Here is a 23,656-nt window from a genome sequence, read left to right as displayed (position 1 = left end):
TCGGACATTTGAATAAGCTTTGCTAGTGAGCTTGGGTATAATTTGAGCCCAAACGAGCTTGAAAAATGGACTATCCACAAGCCTAAATGGAACAAAGTGGCCTTCTTCAAACTTGAAATGTTTATTAAACAATATTTAAAAATAAGCCCCAAAAAATCACTCATTTATGAAAATGAGGAGCCTAAACGAGCTCTTGCCTAGCAACAACCAAGAAGTTCACAAATGTCTTTGTTCAATTGTAGCGCGACGTGGGGATCAATGATTTTCTATTGCTTTTCCGTCTTTTTTTTGCTTTCATTTCGTCATGGTGCACCTATGTTTCAAAATTGTGATAGTGATCTTAATTTTTGGGACTCCTATTCTCGTTGAAAACTGTAACAAAATCAAAAGGATTCTTGTGGTTAAGCTCTTTGGGGCATTGAAGAAAAACTAAACCATGCAAATAATTGCACTCAATTCTTCTAATTGACATTGAAAAAATGGTGCAAGTACTCATCTAGTAACCTAGTAAATCTCTCCATTTAGCCATCAGTGTGATACCTCAAGGAGACCTCAAACTACAAACCAAAGATTCTAAAATGTTCCGACTGGAACTTTCATGTGAATCTTATGTTTTGACTATTGACGATATTTTGAGAACAATCCAATACTGGATGATGTGATTGAAGAAAGTGTGCTATCTCCTCTACTCAATTCTTGGTGTTGGTATAAAATTTCCACACTTCAAAAACTTGTCTATAACCACTGGTGCAGACCCTATGTCTCGACTCTAGGTAAGTCAGTGATGAAGTCAAGGAGGACACTCCTCCACATTCTCATTGGCACTTGAAAGGGCTCCAACAATTGTACACTCTTCTCCTCGTCTTGATAGCAAGAGAGACAAGTCCAATACTCAACCACCTCATTTTACATGTGTGGCCAGCAACACCTCCTTCAACCATGCCAAAGTCCAATGCCATCTTGGCTAACCTGCCTATATGGTGTCGTGACACTCCTGCAACAACATCTTCTTGAGGTAAAAAGAGTTGGTTTCCATGTGTCTCAATAAGTCAACCTCTAACCATTACTAGCACACTTTGCCTCTTCCATCAACTCCATAAGGTTTTGAGCAACTAGATCTTTGACTAAGTTCTCCTTGATGCACTCTCACATCATCATGGTACCTTGTGTGTCAAGTGTATTACCTTAACCACTAGGCTGCTAAGCTCATTGTTCAATGCATCAACAACTTGAGTCCTTCCCCTGTCTTGCACTTGAAGAAGAAATCAAATTCTTCTAAGTATTCTTGTCAATGAGCTTGATTAGGGGTACTTAGGATGTGCAAGGAAATGGCTAACAAGAAGTTATCCATCTTAACCATGAACTTCGACCTAAGAAGATAATGTTACCATGCTCGACGACAATGAATCGCTACCGACATCTCCTTTTCTTACAATGTATACAAGTTCAATTTCACTAAGCTTATGACTCTCATACACAACAGAATGTCCTTCTAACTGAAACTCAAATTAGGGCATGGTTAGATGTATTTTTCTCTACCTCAAAAGGTTTCATCATATTGAGCAAGTACCAAATCCATCAACATGGCTTCCTTTAAGTTGTCAAAGGCTCACTACTTCATTCATGACCCTTCTTCAACAATTTGATTAACAAGATAGTCCTCCTCAAGCACCCTCAATGAATCTGTAATAGTAGTTAGAAAGTCCAAAAAAGGAATTTGGCTTCTTCCATTGGAATCTTCCAATTTTGAATAGCTCTCGCCTTTTCCATAACGATGACAAGAAACTTGATACTCTTCTAAGCAAAAGAGAATTTCTCCTCCTTCACATATATGTTGTTCTCCCTTAGCCTCCTATCGAATAACTTTCTGCACACATTAATGTTTTCAAGATATACTAAGACAAACTAGTTTTTTTTATCAAAATAGGTATATATAAAAATTAAAATACTATAAGAGGGTAGATTGCAAACTGTTTACAAAGTTAGGGCTGCATGCATCTTGACAATGTCCAAGCCCACAACTAGCACAAATGGTCTCTAAGCATTAAATGCAAATTTTGGTTTGCAATCATTGTCAATCAAAAATTTGGTCTCCAAGCATTAAATGCAAAGAGCTAAGCCTATTTACTGCTTTACTTTTCCAAATTTTTAAAAAATACATAAATGCTCTGTTTATCCATGGTCAGTCTCATATTCACATGCAAAATATGTTTGACCAGTGTTCTAGAACTATGTTGCATCCATACCCATTCCCCAGCTACCTTTCCTTAATTATGTCCTAGTTCAATTAAAAAAGGCCAATATTAAATCAAAAAAACATAATTTGATTTATAAATAATATTATCTTAGTTATTTCTAAAAGTATATCTTACAATTATTAGGAATTAAATTACTAAATGCCATTTTTTAGGTAAAAGATACTAACTTCTCTCATGGTTTGGAGGAAGAAAAAAAAAAGACGCAGTTTTTCCTTAAGTTTCATAAACTAAAATTTAAAAATTTGTGAAAGGATCTTAAAATTTACAATAGTTACGGGAAAAACATCTAAGTTTTTGTTATGGATTATTCTAATAAAAACAATATAATTAAATAATCATAATTTTTATTTATCTCATAAATTGATTCAATAATTATTAGTGGTCATTGAAAATTAGTACTCAACTGTTAATAGCAGTTACAAAAAAAGATATTAATCATCTATTTAATTATTTTAAAAAATAATCCATCAATTATTAAGGATTATATAAATTGTTAGTTCACTATAAAAATAAGAAATAAAAATTATTTGTTTGAATTCGGCCGTGACTGCAAATTGTGCCCCTTTACTCCACAAGCCCCACATCTCTATTCTCACCCTATCTCTCTCCAATCCATTTCGTTGTTCAGGCATGTAGATTTTGGGCAAACTTTACACACAAGAATCAAGGTTTAGGAGCGCTCGAACATTAGGTTCGCATAGAATTGGCTAAAATTGTGGCTAATAACACCCATACTGTTGTGCCAACTTGTAACAAAGGTTAATGTATTGTCCCTAGTCGAGGACAGCCTTTCACATGCAGCCATCATACGTTACGTAGTAACTAATATGACTTTCATTTGTTGCATGTGCAAGTGTATTACCCAGGCTAACAATCTACAAATTAATCCCTTTATTCATGTTTCGAGACCGACATGTTGTTTCCACATGAAATATGCCTGATGGTCAGTCAAACATAATGATTTTATAGGCACTTGTGCTCTTTTGCTAGTGTTGAGAATCTCGTAGCTTTGGGCATCCACATGCTCTTCCTTTGTCAAATAGTAGCTTCAACAGTGTTATGTTGATGGTCAAAGTAGTACAAATTTCGATCGAACGTTAGCTAAGCTAGTGTCATGATTAGGAGATGGTGAGCACCCTTTAGAACAATGTTCAACAATAACCATAATGGTTTCTAGTATGCACGCCATGAGTGCTTGCCATCATGACACATAGTCCACATCTCCAACGCAATCATGTTCAACAATAACAATGCATCTGCATTGGCATTGGCATTACCAATTTTCTCCATGATTTTGTTAATTTTTTGCAATTGATGTCACTAGATCAGCCATGTTCAATTCTGTCTTTTGGGCTTTCAGCCCATCTATAAGGGTGGTTCCAACACTATATGCATGTCATCACAATCGATGCAATGCATATCTAGAGGAAAAAGTGCAAGGGTAAGATGTTAATCAACAACAAGGTCAACAACAATAAGCAAATATTCCCATTAGCCTTTGCGATTATAGAGAAAGAACAAGGACAATTGGGGTTGGTCTTTGTCATGCATTCAAGAGCACGTGAACATCGGACCTAGCATATGCTTAATATCAAATCAACAAAAAAAAATATAAATAATATCAATAGCCAATAATCCACATGCATATGATTGGCATCTTTCGAATGCCCATGGTTGGTTTTACATTCAAAGCATGGAAAACACTAATACAAAACTAAAGTTTAGTCATGTAACATCAAAATACGTGCCTTCAAAATTAAGACAAGAAAATTGGAACAAAAGTTGATAACAGACAAAGTAAATATCCTCTTATTCAATTTCCTTGAAAGTAGATTTAATCAGGAGATGGTGAGAACCCTTTAGAACAATGCTCAACAATAACCATATTGGTTGTTAGTATGCACACCTTATGTGTGCCTGCCATCATGACACGTTGTCCACATCTCCAATGCAATGTTCAACAATAACAATGCATCTGCATTGGCATTACCAATTTTCTCCATGATTTTGCTAAATGTTTGCAATTGATGTCACTAGATCAGCCATGTTCAATTGTATCTTTTGGGCTTTTTGCCTATCTATAAAGGTGGTTCCAACACTATATGCATGTCCTCACAATCGATGCAATGCATACATAGAGGAAAAAGTGCAAGGGTAAGGTGTTAATCACCAACAAGGTCAACAACAATAAGCAAATATTCCCATTAGCCTTTGTGATTATAGAAAAAGTCCAAGGAAAATTGGGGCTGGTCTTTGTCATGCATTCAAGAGCAAGTGACCATTGGGCCTAGCATATGCTTAATATCAAATCAACAAAAAAAGAATAATATCAATAGCCAATAATCAACATGCATATGATTGGCATCCTTCGAATGCCCATGGTTGGATTCACGTTCAAAACGTGGCAAACACTAATACAGAACTAAAGAATTTGGTCATGTAACAACAAAATTCGTGCCTTCAAAATTACGACAAGAAAATTGGAACAAATAATTGATAACATACAAAGTAAATATCCTCTTATTCGATCTCCTTGAAAGTAGATTTACCGATTTAAGGGCTCAAGAAGCATGCTCCTAAATGAGGCGACGGTGGATCTTCCGAACGGTCAATTTGAAAATTTGTAGAAGATATATTTGTTTAATCTTTGATTTATTTTATAAGATCTGCTGATTTGAGGACCCTTGGAGCATCTTCCCAAATGAAGCAATAATGGATTTTCCGGAAAATGAATTTGACAATCTAAAGATGTTTGATCTTTGATTTATTTGATATGATTTGTAGATTTGACAAAATTGACAAGTCACCTAAATATAGATAATATCCAATCTTCATGGGCACAAACTTGATCAAGGGTGATGAATGTCCAATTGAAGAATCGATCACACAAGATTGATCAGAAATTTGAATGCTCTTTGATCTCCGAGATTGTCGAAGAATGAAAAATTGATTGTTGATTTTGTTGCTTGTTCTTTTCTCCAAGCAAGCCCCCCTTTGGAAAGGTTATTGAGTGTAAACATAAATTAAGATTATGTGAAACTCTAGAAGCTTGCATATCTTGATATGTGTCCTCTGTGTAGAACTTACAGAATGGGCCAATTGCATTTTGCTACAAGCCCAAAGCTCTTCCTTCTTAATTAAGCCCATCAATTTTTTATTGAGCTAATTAAAATAATTATCCAAATTTATTTTATTTTGATTAATTAAATTACTTTTGGAGAACTATATTTTGATTGGTTAAGCCCATATATTTTATTAAGCCCACAATTTTCTTCATAAATAAAAACCCAATAAGGGATACATTAAAATATTAGTCAAATAAATTTATATTTTATTTTGACTAATAGATTAAATTTAGACATTTATTTGTTTTTTCAATGTCTACAATCATCAAGTCAAGTTTTACAACTCCAAAGAAAATTTGACAAAATCTTGGAGAGAATTGACAATTCCAATGTGGATCAATGCATTGCAATGGTTGAATAGGATTCTAGTAGAGGTGCGTATGATGGTTGGCACAACTATGGTATGACAACTTATGGTTAAGTTATTTAACAGTGTTCTAAGGGGGGCTCGCCAACTCCAGATCACTCCACTAGCTCAAATAACGTTCTATAAGATTATGACTACTTCGATCATTGGCATAACACAGCTGAAGCAACTATCAAATATGAGAAGAGCATGTGGACATCCCATGCCACGAGGCTACAACACAAAATAGTGCAAGTGCCAATAAAGTCGATAAACTTGACCAACCATCGAGTGTATTTCATGTGAAGAACAGCATGTGACCTTAAAACATGAAGAGAATAATTTCCAAAGTGTCAACTTGAGCAAGTGCACCTACACATGCAACAAATGGCAATCATTTATGTTACCCTATTCAAGTACAATGTCTGCATGTGGAGACTACGTTGACCCTAGTTACAAGTTGGCACAACAGTTAAGTATTACAACCACAACTCCAGCCAATACTGTACAAAGATTACTCTTGTGAACCTATTGTCCCAGCTTTGTATCCCAACCCTTGACTACTACACGCAAAAGGTTGTCCAAAGTAAAGGCACCAGGCCAATGAAATGGACTGGAGAGGGGCATCAAGAAAACAAACATGTGGAGCATGTAAAGTGGGGATAACAAATCATGCCCGAATTCAAATAAATGAATTTTATTACGATTTTATAACTAAATGAACAATTTCTATAATTGTTAACAACAAATGAGATAATTTATAAAAATAATAAAAAATATTATTCATATTTTTTTCAACTGCTACAAACAACTGAAGTAATAATTCTGATAACCATTAATAATAATTAAATTAATTTATAATAATAAATAAAAAGTATAATTACTAAATTATTTTATTTCGTGTTAAACTATCCATGATAAAAATTTTGATGTCATTCCACAACTATTATAAAGTTTTAAAAGTCCTATCATAATTTTTTAAAATTTTTAAATTTTAATTTTTGAAAAAAGAGATCTGCATCTTCTACCAAGCCTTGGGAGAGGTAATTGTCTTTTATACCTTAAAAAACTATAACATTTAGTAATTTAATTACTAATTATTTTAAGATAGAATTTTAAAAAAAAATTAAGATAATATTATTTATAAATTAAATTATGTTTTGTTGATTTAATATAGTTGGGACATCATTCAGGCAAGGTGACTTGGAATGGGGCTGAAGCAGCCTATTTCAAAAACACTAGTCAAACATATTACTGACCATGGGTAGGCCAAGAATTTCATTTATAAAATAAATAAGCAAATGAGCGGATTGATAGCAAACAAAGAGATTTCATTAATAGGAGAAAAATTTATAGAAAGGAGAATTAAGATATCTTCTTGAAAAAATTATGGAACAAACCAAAAGGAAAAAACTAAAAAACAGCAAAGAAAGAAGTGAAAAAATAAAGTCAAAAGATCCCCCCAAGCTAAACTTCCGAAAAAAGCTAACTCCCTTAAAAGACCCAAAATTAACACATCAAAAAGAGGCCAAGTAGCATATCCTTAAATCAGCTGCCAATTCAATTTTTTTTTCCCCAAAAAGATCCCTGCATTATGCCCCAACCATATCCCCCACAACACAGCAAAATACCACATTTCCATAACAAAGCCCTATATTTCCTCCTTCCAAAACCCTCAAATAAAGTAGCCAACAATTCCTCCACTGATGCAGGACACCACCCAATTTCTCCCAGAACATCAAATAAATTAATGCTTGGAGACCAAATTTTGCATTTAATGCTTGGAGATCATTTGTGCTAGCTGTGGCCCCTACTTTGTAAATAGCTTGCAATTCACCCTGCTTTAATATCTTAATTTTCGAATATACATGTTCTAATAATAATTTTAAAAAAACACCAAAAAACTAGATGAGGTAGTCTTGAAACATCTTCTTCATCATGGTGCAAAAAAACAACGCCGCATTCGCTAACTCGGCATCACCATTAGCTTTATTCTGCGTCACACAAGTTGTCTTTGGTTCGTCACCTTCTATTGCCCTTACCCAATAGTAGCCTGACCATAAGTCAAGTTTAGTGAAGCACTTGACACAACTTAGCCGATCAAACAAATTACCAATGAGTGCAATAAGATAATTATGCACAATAACTTTCTTAAGTGCATGTAATCCACGCATAAACACATGCTCCCATCATATTTCTTCTGAAACAGCACTAGTGCTCAAAATGGTGCTTTGGAGAGTCATACATAACCTACTTCCAATAAATCAACCTTCTTTCATATTTCTGCAAACACTAGAGGCACCATCTAGTATATGTAGTAAGGGCTTCACCCTAGTAACAACTCAATCTCATGTTCTACACTTCATCATGGAGGGAATTTGTTCAATAGCTTATCTGACATTATAATCAAATACACTTTCAACACATAATGGATGATAGTAGGCCCTAGCTCTCACCCTATGTCTTCATCCACAATCAACTAGACAAGATAAGTTTGGTCACTCTTCTCAAAAGTTGAATGGCAAAGAGGAACTTCTTATTGTCTCCTTTCTTCCCCACAACTTCAACTATGCAAGAATGATCACCCATTAACAAAAGGATTCAATGAACGCATTGAAATTCCAGTCTCCCATAAGAATTCCATCCCAAGTATCACTAAAAAAACATCCATCGAAACAGCAATGAAATTTGCATGTCCCTCCAACAGATCAAGCTTCACACACCAACTTGGCTACTTCCAGTGTAGGGTATGCTGTGGAGTTGATCACTTCCATGCATCATGAGTATTTTTCCAGCTTCATTGAGTTTCTGCATTTTACTTTGTGAGACAAAGTAGTAGGTAGGCCTAGCATCCCTCGTATAGAGGGTGCTTTTCGCATTAATTCATATATCCACAAGTATTAATCCTTGAGCTTGGGAAACTTTGTCTCTTTCCTCTGCTTCACTGATGTATTGAGTAATCGCATTGCATGCATGCTCGAGGTTTCCTCATCATCCTCATCATGTCCTTGTCAGCCCTCAGCAATGCTAGGCATTAGCAATGTCTTGTGAGGGCAATTAGCAACTCAATAAGGGCCTCAACATAAAAAGCACACAATATTTTCCTTACCATCAGATGTGGTGGATGTCTGAGACAAGGACAACTCCTTTCAAGATGAATTTTAGTAATGGTATCGGCCCCCTAACTCCTTTCAAGATGATGCTTTAGTATGGTATTTGCCCTACTTCAAAGACTTTCAATTGTGCCCACCAACAAGCCACTTTTCTTAGGCATAGAGGAATTTTCTCCAACATACTTAGTCAAGTGTTTAGCAACAGCATGTGCAGTAGGCAAGTCTTAAAATTATTTTCAATGAAGTTCAGCACCTGTCAACAATTTCAAAACTTCAAGGAAATAGAATAGCTTGTCTTTCTCTACCATGTCCATATCCAAAATCAAAGCAAAGAAGTGTTTCACATATTGTTTTCTTGTCCCAATGTGGAAAAGATCTCATAGTTTGCGCCCAACTCAACATTATCAGGAAAGACTTAGGCATTGAACTCTCTTCCTAAGTATCAATTGTACACCTAACATTCTAAATCTGATCATACTTGGTACGCAATCACAACTTCGGATCCCCACTCCAATTCATAATAGCCATGGACATTTTCATCTGGTCTAAGTCAGCCCTAACAACACGGAAGTACTATTCATGTCGAACAAGAACTTCTCCAATTTCTTAGCATCATAAGCATTACCAAATGCCCTTGGTTCTAATACCCTCACACTACCATATTCTACTCCCATAGAATTGGCATCCCTAAAGCATGAACCATAAGACTGGCCATAGCAATAAACTCTCCTATCCCATGTTGTAGAGCTTCCACCAAACCACAAAAATCTTTTGACAAACTATCAAATGTTTTTGGGATCATTATCATACATTAACTGGCATGTAATTGGACCACCTCTATGTCCACTTGGTTGACGGTCTCGACCTACACCTTAGCACATGGAGTCTCTTTGTCTCTTAATTGATGCTTCACAAGCACCATAGTCTGAAGACAAATAGTCATGAAGTAATTAACCAAAGCTCTAAGACCAAGTGTCATAAGGCAAATGCTTCAAACAATGTAGGGGCCATGTGGCACTAGTTGTAGCAGACAAGCTAAACTAGTAAGTCAAAAGCAAATTGCAAAGTCGCTACACAAACATGTAGTAAACCCAAAAGTCAAGTGATAAATGGTAAAGCAACGCAATCCATCTTATTACACTTCCATATGCAACGTGTGTTTAGCGAGGGAGACAAGTAAGCTAAACATGTTTAAAATAGACACTAAGTTATAAATGAACACACACCCTCCACTAAAGAGTTTTTTATGCAAATCTAACCCTGGCACAAGGAAACATCACTATGACCGACGAATCATACCCCCTTTTTCACTAGGGCATTACTTCCAAAATATACCCTATAGTACTACATACATGATGGTTAACCACTCAATACACTCAAGACAAGCATATGCAAATAAGCATAAAGCCCTAAACAAGCTTTGCTCATGACTGGTGAGACACATGCTTATGTCATTCTTCATTAGCTCTTGTGGCTTTGTTCTTATCGAACAAGCTTTTTGGTTTGAAGAGTGTTGGGTGTGCACTAGTTCCTTAAAAGATTTTCTAATAATTGCATCTAGAGGGTTTGGGTGGTACAAGATTGTGTGGAACTTTAGCAACATGCAATTTTTCTGTTTTATAGGTGCTTTGGGCAATGCTCTTTTTTTTTCTTTTTTTTTTTTTTGATAAGTTTTCATCCATTGATGTGATCTAGGACTGGATTGTCTTTTTTGCTTTGCTATGGATTTATTCATTAGGTTACTTTGATAGTACGGGATTTTACAATATGCAATGAGATTGGTTGGCCTTGTTAGCTTTTTAAAAAAAAAAAAAAATTTAAGATAAATAAAGGAATATTTATTAAAAAGGCATCAAGGGGATGCCAGCCTGTAATACAAAAATTCAACCACCCTTAAGGGTGTCACAAAGATCAAATATTGCATTATAATCATTTAGAACAGTCCCACTACACCAGCTACTGACTGCAGTAAATCACTGCTCTTTGCTGATCTGGAGTGCTGAGGTTGAATTATAAAACGTTCTCCTATTCCTCCTTCTAAAGGCACCAAAAAATTGGGAGAGGAATGAAAGATGTAGCCTTTCTCTTCTCTTTTGTTGCCCAAATCTCTTTCGAGGCCCAGAGTTCCCCACCCACAGAGTTCACAATAACCTGCGTTGTCTAATCAAAGTCAGCACCATATTCCAAAGATTCCTCGTCCAATTGCAATGAAGGAGGATGTGCTCTACGGAGCAAAGGGGACATCTGTTGGCGGCAGAATCCCCCTTTATTGCAAGTTATCCAAAGTCAAAATTTTATCATGTGTTGCTTCCCAGGCAAGAAAGGCAGTTTTTGTGAGGGCAGCTGTCTTCCAAATCTGAGTCCAAGAGAAATTATAGCTGTTGAGACTCCAAAGGAAAGAGCTTCCTGTAGAAGGATTTAACAGAAAAGACCCCCTTTCATCTAATGTCCAAACTAGATGATTAATTCTATTTTGATGTTGGAAGTTGTATAGAAAGCTGTAGAAGTCTGTGAGCTGGCTGAGTTCCCAATCTTCCACATTTCTAAGGGGATGTTCCAAAATAGCCCCTGATGCAGGCATCTTGTTGGAGGCCAAGTTGTAAATGGCTAGAAATAAGACACTGAGGGCCTCTTGATTGCACCACACATCATCCCAAAAATAAATATTGTCCCCATTCCCCACTTGGAATCTAAAACAAAACAAAAAAAACAAAAAACAAAAAAAACCATTCCAGCCTTTCCTGATGAAATTCCTCACCCCTACACCTTGTGGTCCTCTGCTAGCCTGGGAGATCCAATCATTATGTCCATGCCCATATTTCACACCCCGCCAAATGATATCTTTCTCAATCATGAATCTCTACAACCATTTCCCTAGAAGGGATTTATTGAAAATGTGGAGGGACTTCAAAACGAAGCCTCTTTTTATTATTTTTCATTGATTTTTATTTTCCATTTTGATCAACTCTTTTGTTTAGGAGGAATTTTTTATTCTCTTTGTACTTTCTTTCTTCCCTTAGTTTTCTTTTTCCATTAAAAAACATTAATACACATGACAATGGCAACTAGCACAAAATAATTGTAGAAGCAGATAAGAGAATAAATATATGAGTTGTCCATATAATGAACTATAAGACTTTCTTTGCCATCTTAGGGTCGTTTATCCACTTCTTCCGGTATAAACTGATCTTCTATACCAAATAATGGAAATGATTTTTTCAGTTTTAGTACTAAATGTACATCCAGACTACCCCATGTTTTAATATTTTGAACTGAGATCACAAGTCCACTTGTTTTAATACTTTGAATTGAGGCTATGGTCTATTTTGAATTCTCGGAGGCTCCAGATATAGATTTGAACATCTGCAAGTCAGATCCCCTACTCACCATTTAACCTAGAAAAAGTTGCCAATAGTCTAACACATAAATTAGAAAATTTTTAATTAATGAAATATAACATAAAAAATGCACCCTGGTGATATTCAGGCTGCAGTATCCAAGTATGCTATAAACATGTGACTTTGGGGTATATGAAAAGATCATCAGCATCATACAGGAAAACGGCAGAGTGTGATGAGTTGAGCAAAATGAAGGGTAAACATGAAAAAAATATTATATGATCAGATGGCTGCCCTCTCCACCCTTTACTTTCTCTCATCGCTCTTAAGTATGCTGCCACTTGGAATGACAAAGATTCTCCAAAAAACAGTTCAGATACAAGGAAAATCCTTCTTTACCTAAGACTGGACTCACCAGAGAGGGTAGGAGGCAATTTTGTTTGTTTGTTGGAGAGAACCCATGTTGAAGTCAATGGAATAGGGTTTCTCTGCAGATAGCAAGACGGATCTATCATTGCTTCGATGGTGTAGGGATTTGGATGTAAAATTTCATTTGGCAAAGGAAGTTTGAGAGTATTTGGCATTGACCAGTGACTAGGTCCATGGAAGTGGGAAGATTTTTGGAAATAGGATAAAGTTTGAGAGGAACAAATTTTGTGATTTTCAGCCATAGGGCATGAATGAAAGGGGTCTGTTGATACTTTGTGAGTGATTTTGGACAGGGGTCAGAGATGCAGGTCAAAAGTTCAAATGATAAGTGTCGCCAATAGAATGACGCAGTAAAAGGGAGGTGTTGATTGGAAGATTCTAGGGTCAATGACATTGAATGCCTTTGCTCAAGTCATTGCCCCAGTTGTAATGGCACTCCAGCTCCAGTAGATGGGCAGGTGTTGATTGGAAGATTCTAGGGTTGATAACGTTGAAAGCCTTTGCTCAAATCATTGACCCAGTTGTAATGGATGCTCAAGCTCCAGTGGCTGGACAGCTTCACAGGTGAAGCATGTGTAGTCGCATGCACTGGTGCGGTTGTTCAATGAAGCATACCTAGTCTAATTAACATATCACTGAACTTGGGCTAGCTAAGTAGAACTTTTAGCCATTTGCTAAGTAGTGGAGGATTGCCAACAAGTATCAAATAAATTGTCATTGGTGTTCAATATTACAAAGCTCAAAATTATGCTGCAACCAAAAATTTTACAGCTCAAGGTACTTTTGTGGCACAAAATTGACCGCTATTTCTGCAATTAATGGCGATTCATCTCTCGTCAGATCAGTTGGAACAGGTTTCTCAGCAGCAGGATTTGGATTATTCTTCTCCAGAAAAGGAAAAATTGCAAGCAAGGTACAACCTGAATTCAAAAGAGCAGGAAGAGAGGAAGATCGTGGCAACCCAAGCTGGATCTCAAGGAAGTCTACAACTCTACGCAAGGGTTTTGAGTCATTCCATGAATTTAGATGCTCGATCTAAGGAGGATTTTGCTCATGAAAAGGCAGTGAAATATGGATCTGAGATGCAAAAGATCTTTGAGAATCAAAAAAATCTTCATCGATAATTACAAACAACAAAGATGCCCAGAAGGAATTTTGATGAGAGTTTCTCCTTGGTGGAGAGTTAGCTGCAAGTGAGTGGCTTCGGAGACACAGCTAAGATGGATGAAGTTCAGATAGGGAAAAAAAACTGGGGAGATGTTTCAGATGAAGATAATGCTTATGATACCTTATCTTAATGTGATGAAGGCATAAAGACTAGTACATGGATTCAAGTGTTTCAAAAAACCAGTATGGTGTGTTAGAAGGGGTTCTAATTTTTAATAATGGGGCAATATTTTACATGTAAGTATTGATCAAGGGACAATGGCACAAAACACATATTTCAAAAGAGCAGGTATTTTACAAACTCACTTCACTGCGGATCTTGAAAGGTTGCATTAATTATAATGGAAGGGGTTGAAGAAGGATTTTTGAAGAGGGTACCTTAATCTTTTTCTGTTTTAGTTTACCTTAGTGGTTTTGAGGACTGCTAGTCCTGTATCTCTTGCATTCTTCCTAAGGGGTTGTTAAGGTTCATGACATCAAAAATATTCCAATGGAATGACACATCAAAAATATTCCAATGGAATGACAATCCCAGGAATCTCATTCCTGGGAATGGGATGCCTGCCTCATGAAAATGTTTTTATTTGGTTCGTGCTGTAAGATTCTTAGGAACATACATGGATGCCCAAGTTAGTGTTTGGCTCAACATCAGAATCCTGGCAAGCATTTCAAGAAGATAACCATATACCCTTTGATATATGTATAAACAATGTATGAAGAATAATAATACTTTCAAAACAAAAACCTACTGTGGATATATACCCAATTAAATTCATGTCCTAAAACTTCTAGTAACCATAAATTAAAAAAGTTCAACATTTACTAATCCAATTATCCAAAATAATTGCAGGTGATATGATCTCGAAATTTTAACCATTATCTTATATTAGTATAACATAATAACACTTTCTTTTTTATTAATAATTACTTTAAATATAGTAATAATGTGTAATAGTAGTATGCCCATGTTTTTTGTAAGAATCCTTCCTTTCCAGGAATGTTAAGATTCTCGCCACATCAGATTCTGGTACCCAAACAAATGTGGGATGATATACTATGAGCATCACACTCCCAAGAATGTTGAAACATGCTGCAAACCAAATGCTTCCCAAGTAAATTCCTTTTGCTAAAATTTTTTTGACAAAAAAGGCAGCTTATACCCCCAACTGTTAGAGACATGATACATGAGTCCTATTTCTGCATTTAGCAAGATTTAGCTCTATTTGTAGAGTTAAATTAGATTCCTACAAGATATTCCTCTAACATGCAGACAAAAACTAAATAACACCAATAATAATAATTGATGTCACCTTCACACCTCTGAGGTTCCCTCTCAATGTCCATTTCACACTTCAAAGCTTTCATTGAGGTCATGTGTCTCAATTACAACCAAACCAATAAAATAAAGACTCCTAAAAATTAGAACTCTCAAAATCTGAAATCCTAGGATTGAAATTTTAATGAATTCCAGAGTACTAACTGAGAAAGCAAAAAGACATATTCTTAGGCCAAACTACAAGTTGCATCCCTCAAAGATTCAGATGCCTAAGATGCAAACTTCAAGCTATACACTTGCACACTGTGTACTAAACCTGAAGTACATCACAAGACACCAAAATCAACACTAAAACTCAGGGATATAATGTATCACCAACATACAAGTCCACAAAATGCCAAGCTAACAATTTTCTCCAAAAAAGTGCAACTTTTTTGCATGAAACTTCCATAAGCATCACCCTCACAGTCTTAGAGCCTGTTTGGTATTGCTATTGTGAGTTGCAGTTGCTATTGCAAGTCACAGATATTATTGTTTCGATTGGAACTCTTGTGGAGATCGCATTTTGTAGTGGTGGAAAAAACTACAATTTAGAGTTTGCCAACAAATAATTTTTGAGATTTTATTAGCTATTGGCAATGTTTTAAAAGGCAGTCAAGCAGCCAGACACAATTGAAAGGCAAGATCCCCAAAAGGCATCTGCATTTCCAGTTCAAGGTGCAGGGCTTTTGGTGAAAGGCACGCATTTTTTACATCCTTTTCTCCAACAGAGCTCCTCCAACCATGAGCGATGATGGTGCTCCTCCATCCACAAGTGTAACAGCCTCGGGCCAACTCCAGGGAGGTATTGTCCGATTCAACCCATTGGCCTCATGATTTTGTCCTATAAAAGGCACCTTACCTAGGAGATTTCAAACAATGCTTAAAAGTCCAAGATTTCCGTAGTACACATTCAATGTGGGACCATGACATGCACTTCCATTCAATCTCTCACGCCCTCATCAAAGTCACCCACACCTCTGCGTAGAATCCATCCATATGATAGAACTTTGGGCCACTAGCCTCATGGTTTTATCCTATATAAGGCATCTTACATAGTTGGAACCCAAACCATCATTATAAGTCCAAGATCTCCTTAATATACATCCGATGTGGGACCATGACAATAAGTCACGACGCCACTCCTTCACCCACAACCTAGCTCCATCGTTAACGAGAGTTTTGCCATCAATGAGGATTTTGCAAGGAGATTTGATGGCTTGGTGAGCGAATAGCAGGTGTTTGGATCAGAGGGAAGGACATGGAGATTCGAAGTCAAAGGCAGTGATAACAAAGGAGCGAGAAATGTGGCGGGGGAGAAACGAAGCTTTGGACAAAGGAAGAAGCCAAGATGGAGGGAGGGAAAAAGATGAAAAGACACGATTAATTACTTTGAATTTTAATTAATTTTAATTTTAAATTATAATTGTTAATCAAATATGTTAATTATATTTTTTAATTAATTTTTAAATTGGATAATATTTAAAATGTCAATTAATAAACATAAATATTAATTAATTTTTTAATAAGAAAATAATAATTTTAATTACAAATATAAATTAGAAATTGTTAGTTAAAATTTTGTCAAAAATAATATTTTTAAAAATTTTAATTAAAATTATTTTATAAAGTTTATTAATTTTTTAAATAGACAATATTAAAATGCCAAGTAAAAATTTTAATTAAAAAATGTAGATATGAATTAATTTTTTAACTAGAAAATACTCAAACTGTTAAATACAAATATTAATTTTAAAAATTTTAATTAAAATATTAACTAGATAATATTAAGAATGTCAACTAACATAAATATTAATTAATTTTTTAATCAAAAAATATTAAATTTTTAATTAAACATATTAATTAGAAAATAATAGTTCAAAATTTTAATTAATTTGTTAATTACACAATAGAAGGGCAGCTTTAGTGCAACAGTAAAATTGTCACCATATAACTTGGAGGCCATGGGTTCAAGGTGTGGAAAGTGGAAACGGTTTCTTACAAAAATACAAGGTAAGGATACGTGCTATAGACCCATTGTGCTCCGCTCCTTTCCTGGACCCCGCATATGAGGGATCTTTGTGCATTAGGCTGTCTTTTTTTTTTTTGTTAACTACACAATACTTAAAATGATAATTAAATTTAGTGGCAAATCCAACATATACTAAATAGTGGCTATCCGCTAAAATTACCAAATGCTTAAAACTACTAAAATAGTGACAACAACTTACAAAAGCTTGTCAAGCCACTAAACCAAACACATACTAAATCCAACAAAGTGAAGCCTTCTAGTAGGCCAATCAGGCTTACAACAAATTTTTTGATGGTCAACTTAACTCATGAAATGAAAATGAGTACAATTCAAATTGTTTCCAACTCATTGCAAGTAAATCAAAATTGTGGAAAGGATCTAGGTAGCCAAAATAAATAACTAAAAAGCTGTAGGAGATGGTGTTCTGGCAGTCTGTACTACAATTCTAACCAGTAACAACTAGAATTTGAGATTCCCAAATTAACAAAGTGAAAGGTACTCCCTCAACATGTAACTAACAGTATAATCAACATGGTATTCAATTCCCAAAGTGAAGATCATTTCCATATCAACATTACAACAAAGAAACCTTCTGAACACTAATTGGCTACAAGTTACATCACAAACATTTCTTCAGATCTATTAAAAACAAATCCATCTTCTTAGCCCACCAAAACATCATATCTCACCCACCCAACTCAACAAAGAACCTTCAGAAAACTAGTTGGCTGCAAGTTACAGCATTAACATACCCCCCAGATCTCTTAAAATCAAATCCATCTTCTTAGCCCACTAAAACTTCATCTCTCACCCATCTAACTCAATAACGCAGAGACCTTCTAAAAACTAGTTGGGTACAAGTTACAGCATTAACATCTCTTCAGATCTCTTAAAATTAAATCCATCTTCTTGGCCCACTAAAAAGTTCATATCTCACGCACCCAAGTCAATGAAAAATAAGAAAACTACACCGGACACAAACATAACTAACAAAGTAGAAATAACAGACAGAAACTCTGTACCTACAAAACCCACAAAACCCAGATCAGAGACACAGGAATCATAAACTGAAAAGTTATCTTTGCGTGGGGGAAATAAACCCACATCTGTAGCCTAAACAAAGCCCTAACTCAACCCACTCAATTCAATTGACAAATCAACAAACAGAAACCCTAAGACAAGAACAGCCAACAAAATATCATGGGCATCACACACATAAAAATCACCAAAATAACATGAAATCCCCAGATCAGAAAATCCAGAACTAGTGTGAAAAAGAAATCACCTCTCTTGCCCAGCAGTGTCCCATATCTGGGCCTTGATGACCTTACCATCAACAATCAAACTCCTGGTGGCGAACTCGACGCCGATGGTAGACTTGGACTCGAGGCTGAACTCGTTCCTCGTGAACCTTGAGAGCAAATTAGACTTCCCAACACCAGAATCTCCGATCAAAACCACCTTAAAGAGGTAATCATAATCGTCTTCAGCTCTGTACCCCGCCATCACTCTCTCTCTCTCTGAAACTACGTCTTCTTTCTCCTCTAAATTCTGCGAGAAGGGAGATGGGTGGTGAGATACTTGAAGTATCACTGCTTTTTCTCTCTCGTCCCTCTCCACCCTCTCTCTCTCTCTCTCTCTCTGTAGTTTCTCTCCGCGACAGTTTGAACTTTGCCAGACGGAAAATTGAAAATGCAAGACTAATGTCTGCTCGGATTGGACTCCGAAAGAATGTGTTTTTCGAAAGATGTGGGAGTGCCAGCTCCCAAGACGGTTCGTTTGGGAAGCAGCGCCACCCCTTTTCATTATTGCTAATGCATGGACAACTCATTTGATTTTTATTTTTTTTTAATCCATTTTTTAAACAGAAGAAAAGATGGATGCGTCTCTAGAAGTATTTGAAATGTTTTAGGTGTTTGTGATATCAAAAATATTTTTACAAAATAATAATTTTGAGAATATTGTTTCTAAAGGTGAGTGTCTATTTCTTTAAAATACCCTTGTTTATTTCAAATTATAAGATTCTCAAGACTTTGTCTTTGAGTTAAAAAGGATTGTTGTTTCTTCATAAAAATATTTTTCTTTATTTCAAATTAAAAGATTCTCAAGAATTAATATTTGATTTTATGTGGAAATTATGTCATGCATTTTAAAAGGATTGTTGTTTATATTAGAAGAACATCTATTTCATGTCAATTTTTTATTTATTACAAATTATAAGATTCTCTGAATTAGTATTTGATTCAACATGGGAATCATGGCACACATTTCAAAAAAAAAATTGGCAATTGGCATTATACTCTTAACATGTATATGAACAAAATATGAATAATATTCACATTTTTAATACAAAAACCTATTTAGGTTATGTATTAAAGTTGATATTTAAATGGACCGAATGATAAGAATCACAAAAACATTAGATTAGTTAAAAGGGTCTTATATTTGTCTACGATGGGTAATTTCATCGATGGTTACTAAATTATTGACTGAGTCCCATTAGAGTCATTGAACTTTAATTTGTTTCAATTGTGACTAAGCTTAACAATGAGATCATCCCTTCTATCAAGATATATACAATGAACGTAATAAAAGGATGACAAGTGTATACGATATTTTTTGGCATCACTAATTTTCTAAGACAATTTTACATGTTACTATCCACTAATATGTATCGTCTTATGTCACTTTTTTTTTTTTTTTTACTCTTTTCACAAATAATTCGTACTACCACACAAAAACATGAGGCGTCTCTAAACCTCTAGTTTTCCAATAAGGCACAACCCACACCATTTCACACACATACACAAAATGGCACACCTAAAACACCTTATGGTTCCTCCACCCCAACCCTATCAATAGGGGAGGGAGAGCAAACTATGTTACCATACATACAGAACCCTGATTAGTTAATTATCTCAGTGACGATTAATCTCTCAACACCCCTAACGACAACCGTTCGTAGAACAGTTACCGCGATTACATAGTTGTTACCTTTAAAAAGAAAATAAAAAAGAAAATGAAAGAGAAAAAGTACCCATTTTGGTCCTCTAGTGATGGTATCATTGTCTAAACACTTCAGCATGGCTCCGAGAAGCCCAAAGTATTGCTCAAAAGGGGTTGGCTTTAGAACCCTAAGTTTTTTATGAAAATGTGATAATGGCAATGGCGATGGTGATGGTGATGCTGATAAATGAAGAAAAGCAATTGGTTTTGAAAATATTGGGCTTATTTTACCAACCTAGGAAACCAAACTTTTAGAAAAAAAAAAAGAAAAAAGGAATTAGGCTTGTGTTAGTGGTGTTTGAGAAGGGCGAATAAGAAGAGTGAGTTTGAAAAGTGAAGTTTGATTTATGACGTGTACTGATATGCATGAATTTCAAAATTCTAGGGCTTTATCATCAACTTTATTGAAAATCAAGAATACGTTGCAAAACATATATGTTAACTTTTTAACTTTTTAAGTTTGATCCCTGTTTTGATGCTAACAAAGCACTTGTATCTTATGTGTGTACTTATCGCGTGAACATGTATATTATTCAGTACACACATAAGGGAAAGGAAAAGTGAAAGGCAAGATAGGACTTAAAGCTCAATCAGGCACATTCCATGTAGACAAAAGAGCAATGGAGAAGAAGAAGAGTTATTTGTTTTATTTGTACTGCGTTTAGTTTTTATCTTTGGTCCGTAATAATGCATGCATCTGCATGATATGATTGAATGCTCAAACTAGCCGAACCATAGATTGACCATAGGAAATCAAAGCCCATTAATAGACCTTAGGACACATAAAATATTTTCAGGAAAAATCTTGCTCTTAAAAGCCAAACTTATACAAAGGTTTTCAAAATAATTTAAGGTCAAAAACAGGGTGAAAATTGATTTTCATAAAAACCTCAGTCGATCAGCCACTTCAAGTTATAAACAGCTCAATCGATCAACCACACATTAAACTAGAGTCAAAGTTTGACTAGGCTTAGTCGACCGACCATTTTTTAACTCAGCTTCCATAGTCCACCGACCTAATAACTTTGCCTTTTTGCCCTCCTCACCCGACCAAAGCTTTGGTTTAGAAATAGCCTCAGCCGACCGGCTTTAGTGGCTTGGCAGGCAGAACCCAAGCCCAGCTAATTGAACCTACAAAGGGTTCGGAATCTCCCTAGGTCGGCTGACCGGCCCTTTGCTCGACCAACCAAACTAATTAAGAAATTCAAATTTCTTGTGTGTGTTCAGCCGATCAACGCTAGCAACGGTCAACCGAACCTATAGAGACCCAAAATAATAATAATAATAATAATAATAATAATAATAATAATAATAATAATAATATAAAAATGGAAAATTGGTTTGGTGCAGGACCAAACCGTCGATGGTTTGGTAAGCTCAGGAAAAATCATCGACAGTTTTGATTTACCGAGTGTTGTTAAAGTAAAAAATGTGGTAAAAACAGTTTAGTTAAAGACCAAACCATCAACGATTTCCCTGAATCCGTTGATGGTTTTGTCTGGGACAGCAGCTTATAAATAGGACTTTAGCTCTTTTTTTTGGGGAAATATTCTCTCTCTTTCTAGGGCTATGAATCCTCTCTCTCTCTCTCTCTCTCTCTCTCTCTCTCTCTCTCTCTCTCTCTCTCTCTCTCTCTCTCTCTCTCTCTTCAAATTCTCAACCAAATTGAAGAATAAACACCATTACAAGGTCTTAGCTCCAATCCTCAATGTTTTAATCGAAGTGGATTCGTCGTTTAGGCATCATAGGCACTACTCCAAGGATAAGGTAAGGGGAATAAATTATGTGAGTTATTTTTGAAAATTTAACTGATTAAAAAGGAGTATGTGATTACACAAACATTATATATGATTTTTCTGAATATTCAAGCATATGGATATGGTGATTTGGAATATTATATATGTATTTGGGAAAAATTAAAGTGAGTAGGGTAATCATCTCACTTTTCTTATTAAACATGTATTTTTAGTTATATAAAATTATAGAGATGATCATACCCTTGTTTTCAGCAAAATATATTTTTCTTGGGCAGTTAATTACATTATACATTATCACTCAAATTGTGTGGCATGGGGAATAATTATGATACGATAGTTTCAAACTAAGATACGATATGATAGTTATGATATGACGGTTTTATACCAATTATGATATGACAATTTTATTCTGAGACACGATATAACGGTTATATGAAGGTTTTATACCTAGTATGATATGACAATTTTATACTGAGATATGAAATGACGGTTATGACAAGATTTATACGGACTTGTGAATATGGCATGCCCTAACCTCAGTTCTGACTCATTTTTACCATCTCAAAACCTAAGCTTTTGACTTTACTCACCCTAACGAGGGCGAAACCAAAGGCACTCGTTGGTGGAGTGACCATAGTGGTGAGACTCCTAGAGACTTTCGAAGGAAATGATCAAAGGGGTCCTTAGAAAGGATCTTTCGAAGCCCGAAAAAGATGATTTCTTCCTCCTCTCTCTCTTTTCCCTTTTTTTTCTTTTTTGACTTTTATTTGTTTATTTTTTTCTTGTGATTTGATGTGGGTGTATGTGAACACTAGTTTGTGGTAATTGTGTGTTGGATATTCTGATGTTTCGGGTGAGGGATTATGCTCTTTGGTTAGGTGGTTAGGGTTTGTATCAGGGGTAGGAGATGAAGAGGAGTCAGCTCGTCTTCGATCTGGTGGGTGAGTAAGTGTTGACTCGTGTGAGTCAACTCAACGAGTTGTGTAGTGACCTAGAGGAATTATAATATTTAAATAATAAAAGGAAGGGAGAAAAGGAAATTAGGGCAAAAGCAGGTTTTTGTCGACGAGAAAATACCGAGAGAGGTTTTGGGCGATTCTGAATTTCGTCGACGAGGAGAGAGTTCGTCGACTTCATGACCTCGTCAATGAGGTGACGTGGCTCGTCGACGAAGGTCAATGTATAAATAGTGTTAAACGCAATTTTTCAACTTAATTTGGCCGCAGAAATCTCTTCTCTCTCTTCTTTGAGTTCCCCTCACTTCTCTCTAAGATCTTGGGCCAATTTTCTGTCGGTTCGACGATCTGAAGCCACCACGATGCTCCTGGGAAAGTTCTCTGCAAGTCTGCAGGAGCAGATCATTGGTAGGATGAGTTTGGAATTCATCCCAGATTCAGGGTAAGACTTTCTACTCAGTATTTAGCTATTTGATAGTTGTAGAAAGCATAGTACGCATTGAAATACTGAAATTTAGTTCTGGAGAATGTCGTTTTCAGGGTGTTGATCGGGAAACCCTGCGGGTGCAAGACTGTTTTCTTAGGGGGCTTTTTCAAGAATCAGGTAAAAGGATAAACTAAGTTAAATTTTTTTATGAAAATGTATGTATGCTATTACAGCATCTGATTTCAGGAAAATAAATATACATATTTATATATGCTTTATGTTTGGGAAATACTGCTGTAAAAGATTATATGTGTTTAATATGTATGAAACCTATTCCGTGTGGCATGAGTAAAAATTATAATGAAATACTATTTTCTAGGAATATGA

At 35.6% G+C, this 23,656-nt stretch overlaps 1 protein-coding gene across 2 annotated transcripts in view; it reads right to left on the bottom strand.

Moving 5' to 3' along the window:
- Nucleotides 1-19,046, bottom strand: part of LOC131144616 (ras-related protein RABA1d-like) — a 32,040-nt gene extending 12,994 nt beyond the window's left edge. Inside the window, exon 1 of one of the 2 annotated variants that reach the window (XM_058093349.1) lies at nt 18,409-19,046. In XM_058093349.1, coding sequence (XP_057949332.1) covers nt 18,409-18,929 — 521 coding nt within the window. In that variant the 5' untranslated portion in view covers nt 18,930-19,046. The remainder of the gene's footprint in view (nt 1-18,408) is intronic. The other variant, XM_058093348.1, reaches the window with a different exon arrangement.
- Nucleotides 19,047-23,656: the final 4,610 nt, after the last annotated feature.

This window comes from Malania oleifera, chromosome 12 (genome assembly GCF_029873635.1).
Source record: "Malania oleifera isolate guangnan ecotype guangnan chromosome 12, ASM2987363v1, whole genome shotgun sequence".
NCBI classification, from domain to species: domain Eukaryota; kingdom Viridiplantae; phylum Streptophyta; class Magnoliopsida; order Santalales; family Ximeniaceae; genus Malania; species Malania oleifera.
The sequence above is the reverse complement of the archived record's forward strand: the minus strand, read 5'-3'. Positions and strand labels throughout refer to the sequence as shown.